The sequence below is a fragment of the Camelus dromedarius genome, chromosome 11, assembly GCF_036321535.1.
Source record: "Camelus dromedarius isolate mCamDro1 chromosome 11, mCamDro1.pat, whole genome shotgun sequence".
Lineage (NCBI taxonomy): Eukaryota > Metazoa > Chordata > Mammalia > Artiodactyla > Camelidae > Camelus > Camelus dromedarius.
Window position 1 is genome coordinate 57201292 of NC_087446.1, and position 22666 is coordinate 57223957.

The 22666-nt window shown below is 46.6% G+C and overlaps 1 protein-coding gene across 2 annotated transcripts in view; it reads left to right on the forward strand.

The window, feature by feature from the left end:
- Positions 1-22666, forward strand: part of NCKAP1L (NCK associated protein 1 like) — a 39082-nt gene that overhangs the window by 14902 nt on the left and 1514 nt on the right. The window contains exons 14-30 of one of the 2 annotated variants that reach the window (XM_010994087.3): positions 215-296; positions 481-539; positions 753-898; positions 1916-2048; positions 2331-2450; positions 4876-5021; positions 5382-5513; positions 7986-8204; positions 9535-9665; positions 12377-12474; positions 12604-12697; positions 12851-12933; positions 13238-13318; positions 16673-16766; positions 17669-17785; positions 18071-18180; positions 19993-20082. In XM_010994087.3, the coding sequence (XP_010992389.3) occupies positions 215-296; positions 481-539; positions 753-898; positions 1916-2048; positions 2331-2450; positions 4876-5021; positions 5382-5513; positions 7986-8204; positions 9535-9665; positions 12377-12474; positions 12604-12697; positions 12851-12933; positions 13238-13318; positions 16673-16766; positions 17669-17785; positions 18071-18180; positions 19993-20082 (1935 nt within the window). Of the gene's footprint in view, positions 1-214; positions 297-480; positions 540-752; positions 899-1915; positions 2049-2330; positions 2451-4875; positions 5022-5381; positions 5514-7985; positions 8205-9534; positions 9666-12313; positions 12475-12603; positions 12698-12850; positions 12934-13237; positions 13319-16672; positions 16767-17668; positions 17786-18070; positions 18181-19992; positions 20083-22666 lie in introns of both variants that reach the window. The other variant, XM_064491073.1, reaches the window with a different exon arrangement.

The following is a 22666-nucleotide window of genomic DNA, read 5'->3' on the forward strand; positions in this document are numbered from 1 at the left end:
TGCATAGAAATAGGAGAGAAAAATAAAGGGCGGTTGGGTGTTAGCATGGCAGGGAAGTAAGGAAGTTTCATCTGTGTCTTGCGAGGCTCTTTCTCTCTATTCATGGCCCTTCGCAATTCTTTCTACCTTCATACACTGACTGAGACTTGTGGTCCTCGTTTCCCTCCTGGTGGAACTTATGCCCCCTTGACGGTAACCCCCCCTTCTCTTTTAGAACCTGTCTGTGTGTCCTGAGGAGGAGTCCATCATAATGTCCTCATTCGTCAGTACTCTCTCCTCTCTAAATCCCAAACAAGGTAACCGGAGGGAAATGGAGGAGGAAGAGTATATGTGAGGGTGAACATCTTGTTTTTTCTAGAAATATTGATCTCTCGAGCCAGGGAATGGGTCAAGATGACTCTGAAGAGCCTCTCGCATTCCATGCAGTTGGATAGAGGTGCTGTTTTATTAGTTCCTTTTAAACTGCTATTTCTCTTACAGTTGATAATGGAGAGAAATTTGAATTTTCTGGACTGAGGCTGGACTGGTTCCGTCTACAGGTAGGTCTATTCCTGTTAATGGTCCCCCATTCTCAGGGTTTTTTCTCCCTCACGATCCCTTCTCCCTTTAACTCCTGAGCTCTGCTGTATGGAGTGACTCAACACTGAAAACTGCTGATTGGGCAGTACAAACCCCAGCCAGACTGTCTCAAGGCTGAGAGTCCTTTTCATTTATCTTGTGTTTCTCTACTCTTTCCCCAACCCCAACCGCAGGCATACACCAGTGTGGCTAAGGCTCCCCTGCATCTGCACGAGAACCCTGACTTAGCCAAGGTGATGAACCTCATTGTCTTTCACTCCCGGATGCTGGACTCAGTGGAGAACATGCTGGTGGAAACTTCTGACTTATCGATTTTCTGGTATGTTCTGACTCAGAGTTCTTTATCAATTGCTCTGATCTCTTGCCTGCCTCTGTGGAGGACTCTGATTCCCCTAGACGTGCAGGAAAAACTTGTTTTCTTTGAGATCTCCTGAAAGGCAGATGCTCAAACTCCACTGCTTCCTCATTCCAGCTTTTACCAAGTGATAGGAATTTGAAGTTGATTCCCTTTTGTGCCAGCTTCCATTAGGGAAGGCCGTTTGGACTTTACGCAGCCCTCCCTTCTCTGGGATAATTTGATTGTCTTTTCCTCATTGTTATCTTTGGAACCTTCTTCAGCTTCTTTTTATTCTTTGGACACAGTGACTTTAAAGAGACATGGAAAACTTGGAGATTTAGTGGAGAGAACTAAAAATAATTGGGAGGGCTGGGGAATAGGGCCTTTGGAGAATGCAAATTGGTTCATCTTGCTTAGGTATCATTTGGCATTTACTGAGTGACCACTGTTGTCTGTGCATAACTCTACCCTTTGAAGGATCCAACACACAGCAAGCTATGTTGGCTCGGCTCTCTGCAGTCAGCGTGGGTGGGGCGATACAGTCCCCACATGTGAAAAGGACATCAACATAATAATTGCAGATGTCAGAACGTGTAACAGGAGTGCATGATGTCAAGAGGATACAGGTTTAAGGAATGATCAGTATCCCGAAATTTATTTGAGAAAGTTTTCTGGAGCCTGAGTGTCAAATTTTGGGAGGACTGTAAATTAGTAGTACTTCTAAATGAGGGGGAAATGGCCCAAATCATGCAGAGGTTCTGAGGGAGGAATAGTTTGTGCAAGGAAAGGGAAGAAGATACCAGTAACCTGCCCTGGGGTTCAGTGAAAAGGTCTGAAAGGGTTGCGTTTCTTGGGTTCTTGTTTGCCTTAAGGGTAGGGAAATTGAAGAGGGAGGGATGAATATAAATAAATATTTGTTGAGGGAATGACTATTCTCTCCACCTCAAAGGGACCAGCTCATAAACCCTGGTTTTAAGTCTCCTTCCCCTTTTTCCTCAGCTTTCATCTCCGTACCTTTGAGAAGATGTTTGCTATGACCCTGGAGGAACCTGCCATGTTGCGTTATGCCATTGCCTTCCCCCTGATCTGTGCTCATTTTGTCCAGTGCACTCATGAGATGTGCCCAGAGGAGGCGAGTACCCTGAAATCCAAACCCTGTCATCTCTCTAATCACATCTTACTCTTCCAAAACACAATTCTGAGGGTTGATTTTGGTCCCAGGAAGGGTACAAACATAGATGTCTGATACAAGTCCCTAAATGTCTCAACTTTATGTAGAACGTATCCTCTCTCTGGGTCTCTTTCTTCTTCTGTAGGAGTGGGTGGCCCAGGCCAGGGGATCAGAGCAGTATTAAGAGGAAGAACTGGCTGTCTTGGTGATGACAGTTTCTTCCTTGGTTCCTCTTTCCCAAAGTACCCCCACCTGAAGAACCATGGCCTTCATCACTGCAACTCCTTCCTGGAAGAGTTGGCCAAGCAGACAGGCAACTGTGTCCTGGAGATCTGTGCTGAACAGCGAAACCTGAGCGAGCAGGTAGGCTCAGTCCTCTCTCTGTATCTGCCTCCCCTCTGCCATCCCTCAGTGTCTTCCCTCTACCTACTGTTGTCTTCCTCTTAAATGCCAAGTTCTCTGACCCTTTCAGGTAGGGCTGGGCTTTTGTGGACTTGAGTTGATGGCAAGCTTCTTTTCTAGTTGACTTTTTTTTTTTTGAGAAGTGGAGGTAATTAATTTTTTTTCCTTTGAAATTTATCTTTTGTGATGGATGTACTGGGGATTGAACCCAGAACCTCATGCATGCTAGGCATGCACTCTTACCACTGAGCTATATCCTACCCACTAGCAAGCTTCTTTTCTTAGTGTAGTCCTTTCAGTCTTTACTCCCTTAGCACTAGGGGTGTCTAAAAATACTCTTATTTAAACAGCTGCACTCCAACAAAATCTGTGCTCTCATTTGAAGAGTTCCAAGAGATGAGTTAACTTTCTAATTCACTTCCCCTCCCCTCTCTGCTCTGCGTGTACACACTTAGAACAGTGGTCCCCAGATCACCTGTCTTGTCTCACCTTTCTGTCCATCTGCACCCTGATCTGCGGCTGTCTGAACATTTTCAGGCGCCTCCTGTGTGTTTATCCTCAGGGCTTCTTTCTTGTCCTTGTCTGTTGTTTTCCCCTCCCCTCCCTTGTGGCTGACTCACAGCACCTGGTCATGATTAGCTCAACCTAAATTTACAGAAAATTTGAAAATGAGGAAATTGTTTTGCTGTTGCCCTGGAGTCTTTTAGGTTTCCTAGACTACCCACCCTTCCTGGGTTTGAGTCAGGCTTTGTAGCAACTTTGGTAGAAGGAGAGTCTGGTTGTGTGTGTGTGTGTGTGTGTGTGTGTGTGTGTGTATTATTATGTAATCTTTCCATTTTCTTGCATGTAAAATGGGGATAAAAATAGTTTCTTTATAGAAATATTATAAAGGTGAAATGAAATACAGTGTGTTAAATATTTGGTGTGCAAATCTCAATAGATGTTAACTGCTGTATTATTTGGTACTTACTGGTCACTAAGCCCTGTGCTGGGTTTGGGGGGTGGTCCCAGAAGGGAGGTACACTATCCCTGCCCTTGGGGAATATCCCAGTTTAAGGGAAAAAGGAGTACAAATAATATGTTTGAAAGAAATTTAATAATCAATGCAAAGAAGAAATGTAAACAAGTACGATTATGGGAATATTCATCACTCAGTTTGAATTCCTATTACATGCAGGGGACACAGCTAAAGATACTTGCTCAGTGCTGAAATCAGAATTGACTAAAACATGACGTGAGTGTGATTTTCACACACACCAGTACTTTTGCAAATGAGTATTGTCCCCTCCAAAGTTATTGTTTTGAATAAATGATTAGTGATGTTGCCATTACTGATGGAGTTACATTTTTCGGAACTACTTTTAGAATCTGCCATTTTTGCATCACTTCACAGTTGACACATCTTGCCCATCAAGGTAGACTTGATTTTTTTGGAAACAGTAAAAGTTTCGATTTAAAAAAATGAAGTATGACTATCGAGTAATAAAACGAGTTTTCTCATGGCTGTTATCCTGCTCTAAGAGTAATTCCAGATGAGGAATTTCCACACTTGCTCAGCCACCTTGGATTAAATGGAGGGAATTCCAAGGTGATTACCTTGAAGGAGATGCCTGAATATAGAATTCTATCTTATATTTTCTGTATGGCTAACTCGGGTATCTCAGTGACCAGAAGAGATGCAGGATTGATGTTTAACTAGCAAGAAATATGATATCTTATTTTAGAAAAAGAGAAGTGGAAAGAGAGTGCTGGGCACACTGAACTCTGAGTCTTTGCAGGGCTGAGGTGGTGTGGGTAACTGTCTCCATTGGACAGAATATGAAGAGATGTAGCAAGTGAGATGGGCAGTCCATACTGACAGAACCAAACTGTCTTTCCAGGTTGGAGGACCCCAGAAAGCACGACTGAGTGGGGCTCTTAGATCGTATTATCTTACTTGAATTTTTCCACTAGGGAAGACTCTCTCTCCTAGGAAGTGGGTGGAGGATTGATGATCTGATCCCTGAAGGACACTGCCGCCTTGAAACTTTGAGCCTAAACATGGGGAGATATTTAATGAAAAATGAAAGGGGTGAGCACATTCCAAATAGGCCCCCATTAGAGAAAGAGATGCATGGAAGGAAAGAGAAGAAAGGTGGAAAGAGAAGAGAACAGCAGTAAGGAAGTGTGGGGAGTGTATAGCTCAAGTGGTAGAGCACATGCTTAGCATACACAAGGTCCTGGGTTCAATCCCCAGCACCTCCTCTAAAAATAAACAAATAAATAAACTTAATTACTCCCCCCAAAAAAACAATAAGGGAGGACCTATTTATAGCTGTTAGATGGACTGCTTGGCAGTTTTAAGAACAAATCTGATTTCTCCATTTACTTGTGTTTGTTTCTAAAGCTTCTTCCTAAGCACTGTGCCACTACCATCAGCAAGGCCAAGAACAAGAAAACCATGAAGCAGAGGCAGACTCCCAGAAAAGGAGAGCCTGAGAGAGACAAGCCAGGAGCTGAGAGTCACCGGAAGAACCGCAGCATTGTCACCAAGTGAGGACTGGGGCCCCAGAGGGCCAGCCGGGACTACATCAAAGAAGGGAGAACAGGGAAGAGGGGAGGTGATGCAGCAAGAGTGCGGGAGCGGGGTGGGGAGTGCGGTGGGGAGTGCAGTGGGGAGTAGGGTGGGGAGTGCGGTGGGGAGCGGGGTGGGGAGTGGCAGAGGCGGAAAAGCACTTCAGCGTGTTCTACTTTGCCTTTGAAGTCAGCATCAGTGTGTACAGCTCTAGGCTGAGTTTTCCTACAAGATGGAAGGGGTCTAAGGGTCATGGGCCTGACAGATCCTTCCCAGATACTATCATGCAGTGCCAGACCTGTAATCGAGGCTCATTTTACTTTCTCAATTTTACCCAGCATGGACAAGCTGCACCTAAACTTGACGGAATTGGCACTGACAATGAATCACGTCCACAGCTTCTCTGTATTTGAACACACCATCTTCCCTTCTGAGTATCTCAGCAGCCATCTGGAGGCCAGACTCAACAGGTATCACTCTCTTCTTTGTCTTCTGTTTGCATAGTATGGTAGTTCTCAAAGTTAGGTTTCTTTGGATTCATCTTGGTGGTCATTCTGATGCAGTCAATCTGTCTAGATCCGAAACATCTCTATTAAAAGCAAATAAACGAAAGGAATCCCAAACCTCTACAGATGGTTTTGATGAACAACCAGAACTAATCATCACCAGTTTAGTAGAGCGAGTGGGGCCTTTGCAGTCAGCAGACCTGTGTTGACATTCTGGCCATTAGCTAAGACACTGGAGCAGGTTATCTCACCTGTTTGAGCCTTAGTTTCCCTTCCCTTTAAAGTAAAGATAGTGACATTTACCTTAGAATGAGAATTATCTGTAATTGAGAATTGGTAGAGAATTGAAGATAATAATGAATGACATATATAGGCCTCAACAAATAAATTTCCTTCCCTCCACTTTGCCCATCATTCCATTGCCTCCTAAAGTAGCAAGAACATTCCTTGTATTGGAATTGGGCACTACAGCCAGCAAATAGGGGAATGAAGAGAAGAATTATTATGAATAATCTCTTAGTCTTCCATGTTTCATTTGGAATATGTAGTATATTTACTCATTCATTCAACACATATTTATTGAACATATATTATGTGTCAGCAGCGTTCCAGGAGCTGTTGATATAGCAGTATACAAAATGAATAAACATCCCCGGCCCCATAAAGCTTACCTTCTAGTGGGAGAGGGAGGGACAAACAAAAGAAGAGAGTAGGATGTATAGTAGGTTAGATAATGCTAAGTGCTTAGCAGGAAACAAAAGCAGGAAAAGTGGCGATGGTGAAGTTTTACTTAGGGTGGCCGGAAGACCCACTCATGAAAGTGACATTTGAGTAAATTCCTGAAGGAACTGAGGAAGCCAAGTGTGTGACTATCTGGGGAAAGAACATTTTAGGCAAGTGTGAAGGCCCTGAGGTGGGAACATGCCTGGTGTGTTCGGGGAACTTGAAGGAGGCTAGCATGAGCCGGAGGGGGGCTGGTGGGACGTGAGGTCAGAGAGGTGGGAGGAGTGGCAGACTGACAGTTCAGGTGTTTCTGTGTCATTGGGAGGACTTTGGCTTTTATTCTGAGTGAGATGGGGAGCCGTGGCAGGGTTTGAGCAGAGCAGTAACACGATTTCGCTCAGTATTTCAGTAGGTTCACTCTGTCTGCACTAGAGGGGCAAGGACAGAAGTAGGGAGAACAGTTAAGAGTCTGTGTTGTGATTGTAGGAGAGGCAGATTTGTTTTTCAGTTAAGGTTTTGCTTGAGTGACAGTAAAATTTGTTTTTATTCCGTACACTTTAGCTATATGGAAGGAAGTGTCTCAGGTGCATAACAAAATGTCAGGAAGGCAACAATTTGATCATTACTTATATGCAAACCTTCAGAAGCTGGCAGTGGTCTAGGCCCTGGAGCAGCATGGGCATGATATTCCGGTTTTCCCTGAATATTTGGCCTCAGTGAAAACTCTAAGATAGATCAGGCTTGCCTCCGGTCTGTCCCTTCCGCATTACTTTCCCTCGAGTGGTGCCTCCTCTCTTTTCCTTTTCACCTGGGGAGCAGGCGCTCCTGTTCCCTTCCTCTCCCCTGCCATAAACATTTCTCCCAAAACACAAAAACAAACAAAAAACTCCCAAACATTTGTGGCTTTAGGAAGAATCTGATGAACTCATTCATACTGATGTGCTGATGACCAACAAAAGCTTGTCATTGGCAAAGTCTGTTGTTCCTCTTTCTCTTACTCTTTACCTTTTAAGGAAGGTAGCCTTAAGGCAGAGGACTGACTCTAATTGTGAATTCTCAGGTTCCTGGGGAAGGTATTTTGGAAGGAGCTGGGGGTGCAGTGAGGAGGAGTGTTCCTGGTGTGCCCCTGAAGTAATACAGCGTGGCCAGTTATTCTGCCTTCTCTAAGGCTGGCTACAACTGCCTGCCAGCCAAGTGTACTCTCTCTCTGCCTGGCATCCCATGGCCACTCCGGATTGCACTGCACTTCCAAGGATTTCTAGGTGTGGTTTTCCATTTCTGACAGTGGTTGGAACTAATTCTTCCCAAGGAGTAAAGACAAATGCTGGCTGTAAGAATGCAGGTGGCGTGAGCCCACATGTAGAGTTAGATGGCATTTGGGAGCCCAGGTCTTTTACCACCTGACCTAATTTCTCCAGAGGAGGCAGAAGGGCATAGTGGTTGAGAGTCAAATGCTGTTAGATTCAAGTCCCCGCTCTGCCACTTGCCAGCTGAATGGTCTTCACAGATGGCAGGTGGCTTCCTATCTCTGTCCCAGTTTCCTCATCCATAAAATGGGAATAACAATTATACTTACCTTATAGGGTTGCTGTGGGCTTTACACAAGATAATGCATGTAATTAAATCATAGTGCAGCACCTGGAACACAGTGTAAAGGTGATAACTGATACTATGTTCATCATTATGATTGTAATTATGGTTTTTGTCCCCCAGAGCCATTGTGTGGCTGGCTGGCTACAATGCCACGACCCAGGAGATCGCAAGGCCTTCCGAGCTGTTGGCAGGAGTCAAAGCATACATCGGTTTCATACAGTCACTGGCGCAATTTTTAGGTGCAGATGTGTCCAGAGTCATCCGGAATGCTCTCCTGCAGCAGACACAGCCACTGGACTCGTGTGGGGAACAGACTATCACCACTCTCTACACAAATTGGTCCGTGTTGCTTCTCCTCTTGCCTCACCTCTCTCTTGGTTAGCACTTTCCCCTTTATGCAGTGGGACCTCAGGACCAGGCATTTTAGCTCCTCGGGTCATAGACCCCCAAACAGAGGTTTGTTTCCGCTTGAGGACTGGAGCAGTAAGCTGGGGCAAACTCAGGTCCCCTTCTGTCCACCATGATGTTTCTTTCTAACCTTCCATGTAACGTCCGTCGACCTACTCTGTAGCAATTTGACATTTTCCCTCTTAATCTCCAGTTCCTAACCTTCCTTTTCTGGGTTCTTACTGTTTTAATTTCTCTCTTCCTTTTTCTGAAGTTCTCTTATTTTTCTTTTCACTCAGCTTCTCCCTTTGAAGGCCATTCTGTCTAACACCATCTCTCTGGAGCACTGTTTCCTCACCTCCCGACATGACCATGTTGAATCTAGTAGATTATTCTTCGTAGGGAGAGGGGGCTTCCTCCCCAAAACTGAAAGAGGCAGAAATCAGCAATAGTTCCTTCGCGATGGAAAGGAGGTGGATTCCTATCTCCCTAGGCCACTGGGTGGCGCTCTTCATCCAGTCTTAGCTCCGCAGGAACCAGGCTGCAAAGAACCCCCTGAAGAGGGGGAAGGACTGAGACAAGGTTTGCAGTACAAATGCCAACAGGGACAAATTAAAAGGAAAAAAACCCCACGCCTGAGAGCTGGGTTTGACCTCCCTATGGTTAGCTTGTGACTTCTGTAAGACGTAGGCCCAGAGCCAGTGCCTGGGTAAGTGACAGGGTTTGGCCAAGCCCTCTGCTGACACTGGCTGGAGGCCTTCTCAGCTTTCCCAGAGGTTAGGAGGGAATATTTGTAGACTGGATGACAAGTGTTCGTGGGGCTTCTCTCTGTCCGGGAGGTTTGACTTGAGACCCACTTCCAGGATCCTAGGCCCTGGGTCCAACACTCTCATTGGAGAGGTTGGGGCTAAGTATATTTCAGAGAAGCCCAGTCAGGAGGAGTCTTTTCCGTGTCAGCTTGGGCTTGTCTTACCTGACAGAGAAAGGTCAAGGGCGAGGGGAGCGCAATACTTGGAGTAGAGGGGTTTGGTGGGGGAAGTGCACACCATTACATTTGGCAGCACAGTGAAATTCTCTGTAGGTTAGAGGCAAAGCGGAATGACGTTACTGCCAGTCATTTTTGAGCCAGCAGCTTGGAGTGTTAATTAGGGTGTTGTGCTGTTTTCTTCGAGTCTCTTCTCCCTACCTCAGCCTTTGGTGGAGTTTCTCTTCCTGAGCCCAGTGGTGGTAGGGAGAAGGGGTTGAACACTAATCTTCTGTGCTTTCTTTGCCAACCCTGTAGGTACCTAGAAAGTCTGCTTAGACAGGCGAGCAGTGGGACTATCATCCTCTCCCCAGCCATGCAGGCCTTCGTCAGCCTCCCCAGAGAAGGGGAGCAGAACTTCAGTGCAGAAGAATTCTCTGACATCTCTGGTGAGCCCACAGCCTGGTCTCCCGGTCAGGGAGCTGAGCCTTTTCCTTTAATACACTTACACAGCCTGAGGACCCCATCTAGATTCTTTTACCTTCCCAGAGGCTCATTCTGTACTCTCCTCAGCTTCTCTGTTAGATTCCACTGTAGGGACAATAAAAAGAAGTTCTAGGTGAGACCCAGTATTGAGGAGTGGCTTGAGAGTTGAAAGTGGAGAGGGAAAATTATGGGAGTTAGGAGCTAGGCAGGGGCACTCAAGTCACTGAAAGGATTTATTCTTCAAAGGGTAGTAAATGGTTATTTTCCATTTCCACAAAGAGTAAAGAGTAGGACATAATGAAGGGTAAAGAGTAAATATAAGGAGGACATTCTAATGTTCGGAATCATTGAACAGTGGTCTGGTATCATCTCCTTCTTTAGGGATACACTTTAGAGACGTAGCTGGTGCTTGGACTGCTGAAGTTTAATAATGATGATGAGATGGTGGATGACACTTAGTGAGGGCTGGGTTCTAGGTGCTCGCATGTAATAACTCTTTTAATCCTCCCAACAGTCTTGAGATAGATACTCTTATTACCCCATTTTACAGATGAGGACACGGAGACACAGAGAGGTTAAGGAGCTTGATGAAGGGTGCACATTCATAAATGGTAGGGCAGGGATCTCAACTCAAGAACTTGGGTGCTTAATCACTATGTCACGCTGCTTCCCCGTGTATAGAAGTGCTTTTGTGTCTTAAGGCAGGAGGATAAGGAGTGTGTAGTGAATGAGCTGGGAAGTTGTTCTCTTTTTAAAGAGGGCTTGAAGCCATGAAGATCCTTTTAAATAGATTTGTTTTACTGACTGTCTGATTCATGACTATCCCACTGCCTCCTCCTTCCTCTCACCTCCCTTTAAATCATGGATCCCGCATGGCATCTGAGACAGGTAGGAGATGTTTCAGTGACCCTGCCCTCTCCGTTCTTCCCCTTCCTTCAGGGGTGTTATGAAAGTCAGAGTACACAGCTCTGTTTTCCAGCTCTACCTTCTTCCTCCCCTCATACTGACTTCGTCAGTAAGCTGACCCTACTCTTTACCTGCTGGAGGCTTCAGATGTCCCTTTCTCATCAACTCCACCCACAGACTGTAGGCAGCATCTAAAATCAGCTTTAGGTCTTGCTGACAACTGACAAGCAGCAGGAGGTAATGCTGATTCCCCCTTCTCCCACCACCACCCCAATTTCCCTGGGTTACCATGGTGATGGGCCAATGCTGCTGCAAAAATAGATGGATGGAAAGAGAAGGATGCCCTAGGGTTACTAGCCTAGAGTAGAGAAGACTAGAGTAAGGAAGGTTGGCAGATCCAAACTGGTAGATGAGCGTGTCTTCTCTCCAGAGAAGGCAGTACAGTCCCTCTCTCTGTCAGCTGTTTTAGCAGGGTCTGAGATGACCAGCTGGGAAATCCTTTCCTGGTTCTCAGCTCAGTTGTTCTTATTGTAAATAGGTGACTTTAAAAATATCTAGTATTTACTCCACATGAGGCTCTGTGTTGGCTGCCGTGACCGGTTCCACTTCCCCTGTCAGTGGTGAGGTGGAGATGAACTGGTCCTGCCTGTAAACACTGGAGTGTGGAGTCTTGATTTCCTTTTCCCTTCATCTCTTATTAACCATGTTAAACGCACCTTTCCTCTACTGGCCTCTTATTACTTCTGGTCTTTATGGTTTGCCCTGCTGGGACAGCCCAGAGCCAAAGATCATAGCTGGAGCTCTTCTCTGTCTGAATTTGTCACTGGTGTTTCTCACATGGGATTTCCCCAGCCAGGTTTTATTTAATTCACAAAGGGCCAGAAGCAGGCTGGGTAGGGAGGGATAAGGAAGTGGGCAGACTGGAGAGAAGAAGGCTTTAGAGGGAGAAAACAGCTGGGACTCTGGGGATGTGTGTTGATTATGAAAGAAGAAAAGGTAGCTCAAGGAGAGGAAAACTTCAACTGTGAGGCATTAAATAAGGGAAATGGAGGGAGGAACATGGAAAAAGCCAGACCTCAGGTCAGGAGCTAGTTGTGGCATCTGCTGGGATGCAGTAAGGGGCAGTAAAGCATTGCACAAGCCAGGTTCTTGGTACCAGTCCTTGGCTTGGTTAAGTGACTTGGATAAGCACTTAATCCCCCATGTGTGTAATGAGGGTGATTTGCCACATACCTCAGAGGACCATTAATAATGATCATAATAATTCCTCATTCATACACATATGTTTATAGTTTTCTAAGGTTTTATAATATAGTATCTTACTTGCTCTCGTATCAACTCTGTGAAGTATTCAGGGCAGATACTAATTTCTTCATTTTACAGAGGAGTAAACTGAGGCTCAGAGAGGGTCAGTGAGTTATTTAAGGTCTTATATCAGATAAAGCTAGTGCAGCTAGTCCAGCTAGCGTAAAGCCCAGGTGCCATGTAAAGGGACTTGGGAAAGGACAGATTCTAATAATGTTAAGTAGATAGTTATCATCTGTGGTATGTCTTGGTGTGAGTAGCAGTGGGGAGAGGGTAAACTGTCCCGCAGGCAGGCCAGACCTATCGCCTCAATGCGGGATTTCTGGCCACTTTTGCTTCCCGACTTCCCACTTTCCTGTCCTTGCTGAGAAACGTGCGAAATGTTGAGGTTGCCCTATAGCTATCGCGCAGATGCGCCGCTGCCCTCCGAGTCCCGCCTGGCACTGCTGTGACTCTATTCCAGAGATGCGGGCCTTGGCTGAACTTTTGGGCCCCTACGGCATGAAGTTCCTGAGTGAAAACCTGATGTGGCATGTGACCTCTCAGATTGTGGAGCTGAAGGTACTGTGGGAAGCAAGGCCCCGGGAAGAAGGTCCAGCCTCGGGGGAAGAGGGGAGGAGTGGGAGGCTGGGGGGAAGAGGTACCATGGGTCTCATCTTCCTGCTGAATGGCCCTGTGTCCCGGCTGCAGAAGCTGGTGGTGGAAAACATGGATATACTTGTTCAGATCAGATCCAACTTCAGCAAGGCGGACTTGATGGCTTCTCTGCTGCCCCAACTGATGGGTGAGCACCTCCCCTAAAGGGAGGAGGAACTGTGGGAAAAGCATTGCGGATGACAGGGGTTTTCAGAGATCTGGGAGCTGGGCTGGGTCTGAAGATGCAAAAGCATCGCTATTCTCCTAAGTTCTCTTCTCTAACACTCTTCTTTCTCCTCAGGGGCCGAAAATGTGCTGAAGCGCATGACCATCATTGGAGTTATCCTCACTTTCAGGGCCATGGCCCAGGAGGGACTTCGGGAGGTGATTTGGGGGAGAGGGGACTGCCACAGAATAAACACACACCTCCCAAGGTAGGGCTTGTGTGAGAAGTTGCGGAAAGGGTTTGTGAGCACTGAGGAGAAAGGAATGTAATTCACTAGAGGTCCTGGAAGAGCTCTGGAGATTCATGAGCTGAGAAGACCTACGGGCCTGAGGAGAAGGGTAGCAGGGGAAGCTGGCTACATTCTCTTCTAAGCTGAGGCCCTTTTTTTGTTTTTTGTGTCCACCCATGTTTGAAGGCACTGGCCACTGTCCTGGGGACTCATTTATCCTCTCTTTCCTCCAGGTTTTCTCCTCCCACTGCCCATTTCTTATGGGTCCCATCGAGTGCCTGAAGGAGTTTGTCACTCCAGACACAGATATCAAGGTATGGGCGAGTGCAGAGTGGAATCCAATTAGGAGATTTTTTGTTGTTGTAAAAGGACGGAGCTAGGCTCTTGTAAGGGAGAGAGGGCTCTGAAGAATACTGCAGGGAGAAGAGCCAGGATTTGAGTAGAAACATACTAGGGGAGATCTTGTGCAGGGAGGGGCATCGGTCAGACGTATTCTTGGAGAGGGGGCAGAGTGGGGAGACCCCAGGGAATGGAGAGAAGTGGGAGCCTGGGAGACCATGTTGGGGCTGGGAAACATTATTGGAGGGAGAAAAGTAAGGTCTAGAATAGTATCTGTAGGTTTTCTCCTAAGATGTGTAAATGAGATGCTGAATTATGTGCAGACAAGTCCCTTCTTTAGTCAGGGGGCTGGGTCCTTTTTGTAAAATTTTTTCCTTCCATTCTCACCCACCCTGCCTGCCCTTAAGAGTTTTCCTTTCTTTTTCTGGCCTTTTCTTCCTTCCTCCTAGTTTTGAAACTTTCTGGTTCCTCTATGTCTTTGTCATTTGCGTCAGGCCCCATTTCCTACAGAGTTGGAGAAAGGAAGAGGGGCGTCTGTAGGCACCCCAAGTTAAACATCCTCCCTCCCCTCCCGCACCTTGTGTCAGCTTGCCTTTTGAATCACCTGGAACAGATGAGTATGTTTTGCAGGAAATACAGCTGAAGGCTGGGAACAAAGGCCTTCAAATCTATAGGGCAGGGTACTTCTCTTATAATTGATTACCTTAATGGAGGGAGGTCTGTGAGAAGAGGAAACTGGTTAATAGGAAGTATTAAAGTTCGATGTTAAGAAAATAAAAAACTTCCTTACTTTGAGGTCAAAGGAGTTATGAAATTTTCCCCTCTGTCTGCAATCAGGTGAGGGTCAAGTGGGCACAGGCCATGAGGGGGCGCTGTTTCACAGGGATGGCCACCATGTTAGACTGGTCTGGGACTTCACTGTGAGCCTGGGTTTCTGGCAGCTGTTGACGCTGGGGCTGGATGCTCCAGCCTGTCAGGAGCATGTCTAGCTGATATCTCATCGGCAGCTCCGGGCTGTAGGCTCTGCCTGCTTGTGAAAATAAGCAGGTGGGGTGGAGAGGGGGATGACCTGTCCACTAGAGATTCTGTTACTGCCTCAGAGGGGTGAGAAGATTAGGGGAAGAGAAAAGAAGGCTTCCTTCAGTCATCCCCCTCTTCCTCCAGAAAACCACAGGTCATGGACCAGATCCCTGATCTCCTAGGTCCTAATCAGGGTTAATTAATTAGTAGGGAATTTAAATAAAGGGCAGAGCAGAATGTGGCTAAGGTTTGTCTTCCGTGTCCAGTACCACAGGCAAAATGTGTTTACTGTTACATCTGTGGGGTTCTTTGTATAAGGTACTCCACTTAGTTGTCTACAGTTGAAACACTTCTCCTGTTCTCTAGAACATATTGAAGTCTTTTTTTTTTTTTTTAACCTCAAACGGGGCCTAAATACTTGGTATGGGTTTGGGGCTACATCTTGGGAACCTGATTCTGGGTACAATGAGAGATTCAGGAATCAATAAATATTAATGGAATGCCTTCTATGTGCTTAGCATTGTGTTAAAGCCTAGAGAGGAGAAAAAGAAATGCAAAATGCCTGGCTTTGAGAGAAAGGAAGCAAAGCGAGAGGAGTAATGTTTATTAGTCTCTTAGTGACTCCGTGAGTCGCTAGATGGATGCTTTGCACACATGGTCTGATTTAATCTTCACAGCAACTCTGTGAGGTAGGTAGTATTATCCCAGTTTTATAGATGAGAAAGCAGAGGCTCAAAGAGGCTAAGGAACTTTTAGCCAAGGTCCCACATTTAATAAGTGGTGGTGCTATGATTTCAACCCAGATCTTCTCACTCCAAAGACTTTCTCTCCCCTCTCAATGCCATGAGGTTAAACAAAAAAATGTTACCTAGTTGGTGAGATAAGCCATACGTCTCACCTCCTACCTGAAAAGATAACGGATGGTGCCAGGTGCTGTGTGTGGTCAGTGCTAAGTAAGTGGTACCAATTTAAGGGGGGAGAGATGAGCTTGGGAATTTGAGTTAGGCCTCAGGGTGGGTGTCACTTAGATATAAGTAGAGGAGAGGTGAATAGGAAAAACTCCAGTCTTTTTTTCCTTCCTATGTAGGGAAAACTCCAGTTCTTCCCCACTGTGTGTTTCTCTCCTGTGAGTCTCCTTTACTCTCACCCAGAACACTTCATGTCTGACACTTCTGGTCACCAAATGTGTGGAGGTTTTTCCCTACACCGATTCTCTGTGATACCAGCTGGGTGTCCTACAGTTTAACTCAATTCTGACACTGTCTACCTGGAGATAGTATCAGATCACACAGGTTAAGGGCTCAGTCCCACAAGCCTGCCCCCGTCACCTCAGAAGCCAGTTGCAAGCCTGGGTTGTCACCTGTACTTCTGACCAACCAGCTATAGATCAGAGGTTCCAATATCCCCCTCCTTAGGTTCCATTAATTTGCTAGAGCAGCTCACAGAACTCAGGGAAACACATCTACCAGTTTAGTAAAGGATATGATAAAGGATACAGATGAACAGCCAGATGGAGAGATACATAGGGCGAGGTCTGGGAGGGCCCTGATGGTGGAGCTTCTGTCCCTGTGGAGTTGGGGTGCGTCATCCTCCCAGTGTGTGGATGTGTTCCCCACTTGGAAGCTCTCTAAACCCTGTCCTACTGGGATTTTATGGAGGCCTCCTCAAGTAGGCATGAGCTATTATTAACTCCATTTCCAGGCCCTCTTCCCTCTCTGAAGAAGTGAGGGGTCGGGCTGACAAGTTCCCAGCCTCTGACCAAGGCTTGGTCTTTCTGGTGACCAGGAGCCATCCAGGAGCCCACCCAGAGTTGCCTCATATGAACAAAAAATGCTTCTAGTGTTTTTATCATTTAGGAAGTTATAAGAGTTTTAGGAGCCCTGTGTCAGGAACCAGGGCAGGGACCAATATATATATATATATGTATTTTCTATTATCTCTCAAGAAAAAAGGACATGCTAGAAGAGGGAAGCACATGAACGAAAGTGTGGAAGTAAGAACGTAAGCTGTAGTTTGGAGACAGTGAATAAATGACCCTGGCTGCGTTGAGTGTAGGAAGCATTTAGGGATGTAAGGTTGAGAAAGTGAATTTGCACTGTGGAGTATGTGAATGCCACGCTAAAGTGCTAAAGCTTTTGGGGTTTTTTCCCCCCTGTAGGTTAGGGAAATCTATGAAAGGAATACTAGAAAAGATGGTGGTACACCAGAAGTTTAGAATCTGTGATCCAGGACTCTTGACCACCTATAACTTCTGTTTAGTACTTCTCTCCTAGGAACCCTCTCCAGAATGTTGTTTTCTTCTCTACCAGGTGACCCTGAGTGTCTTTGAGCTGGCATCTGCTGCAGGGGTGGGCTGTGACATTGACCCAGCCCTGGTGGCCGCCATTGCCAATCTGAAGACTGGTAAGATTGGGGAAGGGGGTGACGGAGGGCTTGGGCCCTATTCTGGGTAGGATTGTCAATGTCAGTGTCAGAGAAGCCTTTTTTTTTGGATTGTGCATTCAGAGGATATAAACTGGGAGCTAAGAAAAGACTTAAAATGCAGTCCCTAATCCCCAGAAAATACTTCCACAGGCAATTTAGATGTCTAGTCAGGTTCCAACCAGTTGATCTGTCAATCAGGTAAAAAGTATTAAGTGAGAGTCTGATACTCGGCAAGTGCTCAAAGGAACCTACAGTCTGGCTGGGGAAAGAAGATGAATGCAAATGAAACAGTGAGTGAAGAGTACACAGTAGACATGACTTCACGCCAAGTTGTGTGGCATAGCATCCAAGTTCCCCAGAATGATCTTGTGCTCTTCCCCACCCCTATAATCACCTTGACACCATTCACTTCTTCCCCCGGTCCCACACTTGTCTCTTACATTTCCATTACACATCTCTGATTAGCACATTCATACTCATACACACTCAGAATAGGATGGAACCAATGGGCTGGTATCAAGCCCTTTCAAAAATGCCAGCCTTGCTCTAACTCTTCTGAATTCTTGGCTTTGGTGAGACTCTTGCCTCTCCTTGCTGCCTCTCCACCCCATTAGGCAGCTGACAGAGTGTCCTCAGACTGCATGTCAGCAGAGCCCCTTGCCAGGAGCTCTGCTCCGTCACCAGGGGATGCCTCCAGCGCTCAGGGCCCTGTGTAAGTGGAGGCTGGCCACATCCCCTGCAGCGGTAACGACTTGCCCCTAGTGCTCTGTGAGGTGTTTCCATAGATGTTCCCTCATGTGATCCTCCCAGGCATTCTGTGAAGCAGGGCCCCAGAGAAGAAAACTCCTGTCACTGACCTTACTCTCTTTCCCACTTTCCAGATTCGTCATCCTCTGAGGAAGAATATAAGGTGGCCTGCCTGCTCTTGATCTTTCTCGCCGTTTCCCTGCCCCTCCTTGCCACGGACCCTTCCTCCTTCTATAGCATTGAGAAGGATGGTAAGTAAGGAGGAGGTTTGAGGGACCAGTACAGTTTAGGTAAGTGTCCCGGGGTAGGGAGATGGGACAGACATTTTTCTGGAAAATACAGACCTCTGATTCAGGCGTAAAGTTCTGTTTCAAAGAACACTTGAGAATGAATTATCCATAAAATTCAATTCCAGTGAAATTTCATAGGACTAGTCTTGTCCTGACTCCCAGATGCCTGCCAGCCCCTGCTGGGGTCACCTGGGGGGGAGGCTCACTTTCCTTTTCTTCCTCCCCCCTCTGTCAATAATAACCCAGGTTACAGCAACAATATTCATTGCTTGACCAAAGCCATCATCCAGGTGCCTGCTGCCCTCTTCACGGTCTACAACAAGAACGTTGAAACGCACCTCAAGGAATTTCTGGTGGTGAGTGGGTCTCAGGTATAAGGAATGGAAGACTGCAAAGTCTAGTGGGAGTCGGCTTACTTAAATCCATAGACAGTTATTGTCGAGCAGGCCTGGGAGTCTAAACTCCTATCCTATGTGTTTAGTAAGTAGTGAGAGGCCACTTCGTGAAAGGCAGGGTTTCTTCTGAATTCCCTAACAGCCGGCACTTCAGCCTCTGCCCAAATACTTAGGATGAGCACTGGGCGAAGGGTCAGTAAATCTAAGTTCTAGTTCTGGATCTGCCACCAAGAAGTTGTGTGATCTCTGAAGGGCCAAACTTCAGGGGCCTCAGTTTTCCCCATTTATTAAATGGATTAAAATGAATCCATGGTTCACTACCTTGGTGTGTCTTAGAACACCCCAAGGAGCTTGTTAAAACAGATTCCTGATCCTTACACCAGACCTATGAATTAGAGTATCCTAGGGTGAGTCCAGGCCTCTGTTTTTAATAAGGTCTCCAGGAGACCTCATGTACAATGAAGTTGGAGAGACGCTGAGTTTTATAACCCTTCCCCAGTCTAATGCTGATAAAAAGTTAAACTTTTTTCAAATTTTCAAACTTCATTGTAAGTCAGAATCATCTGGAGAATTTCTGATTCAGTAAATTAGAGGTGGGGCTAGAAGATTTGCATTTCCGACAAGTTCCGGGGTAATGCTGGTGCTGCTCATCCTGGGATCTCACTTTGAGAACCACTGGTCTAGATTTCTAGAGACTGGAACGTACACCCAGGCAGCCGATTCTACTGTAGGTTGTGTCCGATTTGTTTGAAAAAAATTTTTTTCTGGCCGAAGTTGGACTCCCGGTAACTATCACCATTGATCTTAGTTTTGCCTCTGGAAAAACAGAATAAGTAATCTCTTTCTGTTGTTGAAAGAGGCCCCCAAGTCTTCCATTCTAAATCCTCTGTGGAGGAATCCTACCCATCACTTCTGTTACATGGTCCATTACCCAGTGCCTGCTTGAGCATTCTCAGCAACAGGGAGATTATTCCTTTTTAAAGCACGGTCCCGATTTAAAAACTAGGACCTCATCTGTCTCCTTTTGGGAGGAAGCACAGTAGATCATATTCTCTAGGGAGTCATACTTTTATCCTGAGAAGTACATGTCAGAGCTTGGAAGCTTAGTGAGAGGGTCTCTGTTTAAACTGGGACAGCAGGCCAGACCGAATGGGCTCTGAGCATCTTCGATATAAAGAGGATTCACACCAGGTCTCTAAGATGGGTGAGAAGGGACTCCTCCCCCGCCCCCCGCTTTCCCCTCCTACCCTCTTTGCTAAATGCAGGTAACCTGGGCCTGGAATACCATTAATCACCTTTCTTCCTCCCTCTTTGATCTGTTGGGGACCTGGAAGTGAACTGAGAGGACAGCCATCTGGGAGCTGACAGGGGGAGAATACCAAGAGCGCTGTCTGAATCAGAGGCCCAGCTCTGTCTCTGGTCGGGTGGGGAGTCAGCTGTGAACAGCCTGATGACAGTGGTGTCTGGGAGTTGCCTAGGAAAGACATTAATCTCCTGGCATATACAGTATTACCTACCTTTGTTTCAGGTTCTTTCTTTGTCCCTTGCAACCTCTCCTCCATCCCGCCAACCTCCTGTTGTCTGCACTGGCTGTTTTAGAAGCAATGTGCGTCTCTGAAACGTAGCAGATTTGCCATTTTCCACCCTAAGCCTCCAGGAACATCCCAGCACTTCTTAACTCTCCTCCTTGATCTTTTAACTTCCTGTAGCCCAAGGCTGTCCTACTCTGACCTCCATAAAAAATCTGCTTCCTTATGAATTCTTCCCCTACAGGTGGCTTCTGTCAGCCTCCTACAGCTGGGCCAGGAGACTGACAAGCTTAAAACCAGAAATCGGGAATCCATTTCTCTGCTCATGCGCTTGGTATGTATCTGGTGTAAGCTGGTCTTAGAGGAAGGGCCAGAGGGAGACTCATCTTTAGGGTCTTCGGGTCCCAGCCATTGTAATCACCCAAAAGCACTAACTAAGCTTAGTTCTGCCTGAAGCGGTCTAGTCCTCACATTCTGGCTAGCATTCTGGCCTTGTCCTGCAATCCCAAGGAAGAGTCTCTGAGAACTTTTCTGAGGACAGGGTCTCCCTGGCCCCTTCCCCTGCAGTGTTCTGGAGCCTGATCTGGTGGGGCAGCTAAGTCCCTCAGGCATAACTGCCTGCCTAGTACATGCTTGGTTTTACCTGACCACTGCCTAGCGCTGTGTTTCTTGTCCTGCTGTGGATCAGGCAGCTCCTGCTTTCTCTTCTGTCTTCCCAAGCTGTGGGCTTTCCTCTGCTTTGGCAGAAAGTTCTGGGAACTCTGACTCAGTGAACTTTGAAAAGAATCTCTTCCTTGTGACCTTGTGTCCCTCGTCAACACACTTTTGCTCTAAAGTTTGATTCCCCAGGTTAGTACTGCACTTAGATGCGGACAGGAGGGGCACCCGCCCTGGGCCCTGGGCTTAAGCGGCCCTCTGGCCTCCTGGGAGAGGACATGCCCGCCCGGAGCCTGAGCCCCACCTCCACGCCCACACGGAAGGTCTCTGGGATCTCAGAGTTCTCTGCTGAGCAGCTCCAGCGCACTTGGAGAGCTTGTGCTGAGCCTCCCCAAGTCCATCCTGTTGAGACAGACTGTGCTGCTGGCAGATACACCTCGAGAGCCCACGGAATGTACGGCTGGAGTTTGGATGTGCAGATAGTTTATGTGTGTGTATAAATCCCCCAAACTGGGGGTGGGAGGAGAAGGGGGGCCAGGCTGGAGGCTGCCTCCCTCTCTCCACCCTTTTCTGGTGCAGAACTCTGAGGAGTCTAAGAATTCTTAATTCAAACCTACCTCCCCTGAAATTGTAAAGGTGCACTCAGTCCTCCATATCTGTGGGTTCCACAGTCATGAATTCAACCAACCGTGGATTGAAAATGTTAAAAAAAAAAAAAAAGTCCAGAAAGTTCCAAAAAGCAAAACTTCAATTTGGCCACACCAACAACTATTTACATAGAATTTACATTGTACTAGTTATTATAAGTTATCTAGAGATGATTTACAGTGTATAGGAGGATGTTGTAGGTTATATGCAAATACTATGCCATTTTTTGTAATGAACTTGGGGATCCACGGATTTTGGTATCTGTGGAGTGGGGTGGTCCTGGAACCAATCCCCTACCAGTCCCTCATGAATACCGAGGGACGACTATTTTTGCGAAGGTTGAAAGAAAGAATGTAATAGTTTATCTGGTTTATTTAGTCATACGGTATGTGGGCTTCCATTTGTGCTCTTGGCCAGGCCTGAGACTCCCTTTGGGTTTCTTTCTTTAAATACACAGACACCAAGTGGTATCTGTGTCTCAGTTTCTCCAGCTAGAAAAAGGCGTAGGTTGCGCTGATTAAGGTTTATGATGAGAAGAGAAAAGCATGGACATGAGAGTGTGTGTGTGTGTGTGTGTCTGTCTGTCTGTATAGGGTGTGGCAAGGGCAGAGGGAAGGCAAATGTAGTGTGCTAGATAGAGCGCGGACTTCAGAGCAGCACGACCTAGGGCAAGTTAATTAACCTTTCTGAGACCGATTCTTTAGCCATGAAAGTGGGCAATTATCCTATGACAGAGTGGTGAGGATTCACGAGCTAGTATATATGAAAGTGCACAGCACATACTAGATGCTAAACAAATGTTAGTTCCCTCTGTCTGCTGCTCACTTTAGTTTCTGGGTGATTTAGGCATGCTTGTTCACTTCTTTGGGTTCACTTCCTCTGACCTTCGTAGGGTTGGAGGTGATTCTGTATTACCACTCAGCACTGCCTCCTCCCTCTGCTTTGCGTGCCCACCTCCTCCCCCAACCCGTCCCCAAAGTGTGGGAAGGTGTCTGCGCCTTGTGGCATCACAGTGAGGCATGCAGGGTGGCTGGAACAGAGCTAGGGCCGAGGCACTTTCTGAAGGAGGGAAGAGACAGAGGGACTAGCTGCTGCAAAGCAATTTAAATGCAAATGTTTCCACGGAGAAATTGGAAATGACTGAAGGGAAGGAGCTGTATTCTGAGTTAAGAGGCTACTCATGTAGCCCCAGATCCTGGCCAGGCACCTCTCTCCCTGGGGTCTTTCTGTCTTGGCTGTCAAGTGTCGGCAGTGCCCACCCCCACTACTGCTAGACTGTTCCTGGTGTGAGTTTCACTGGGGAAGGAATGACTGTCTCCAAGAATCATGGAGCCTAGATGTCAGAATCAGATCAGATGCTGGCAGTTAGTCCAGTCCTTACAATTCCTCAGTGAGGAAACTGAGCAGAGGGAGGGAAAGATGACATCCAGGTCTCCCCCAAAATATATTGGCAGATTTAGGACTAGAACCCATTTCTTCGCCTTCACTCTAGGGCTATTTCCATTGTGAATTTTCTCCAGTTAGGAGCCCTGGGGTTTTCTGTGCTTAATAGAGCAAAGATTAGAAAGTTTTGGACCAGTGGATCCTTCTTAAAGCCATCACTCATTTGTCTG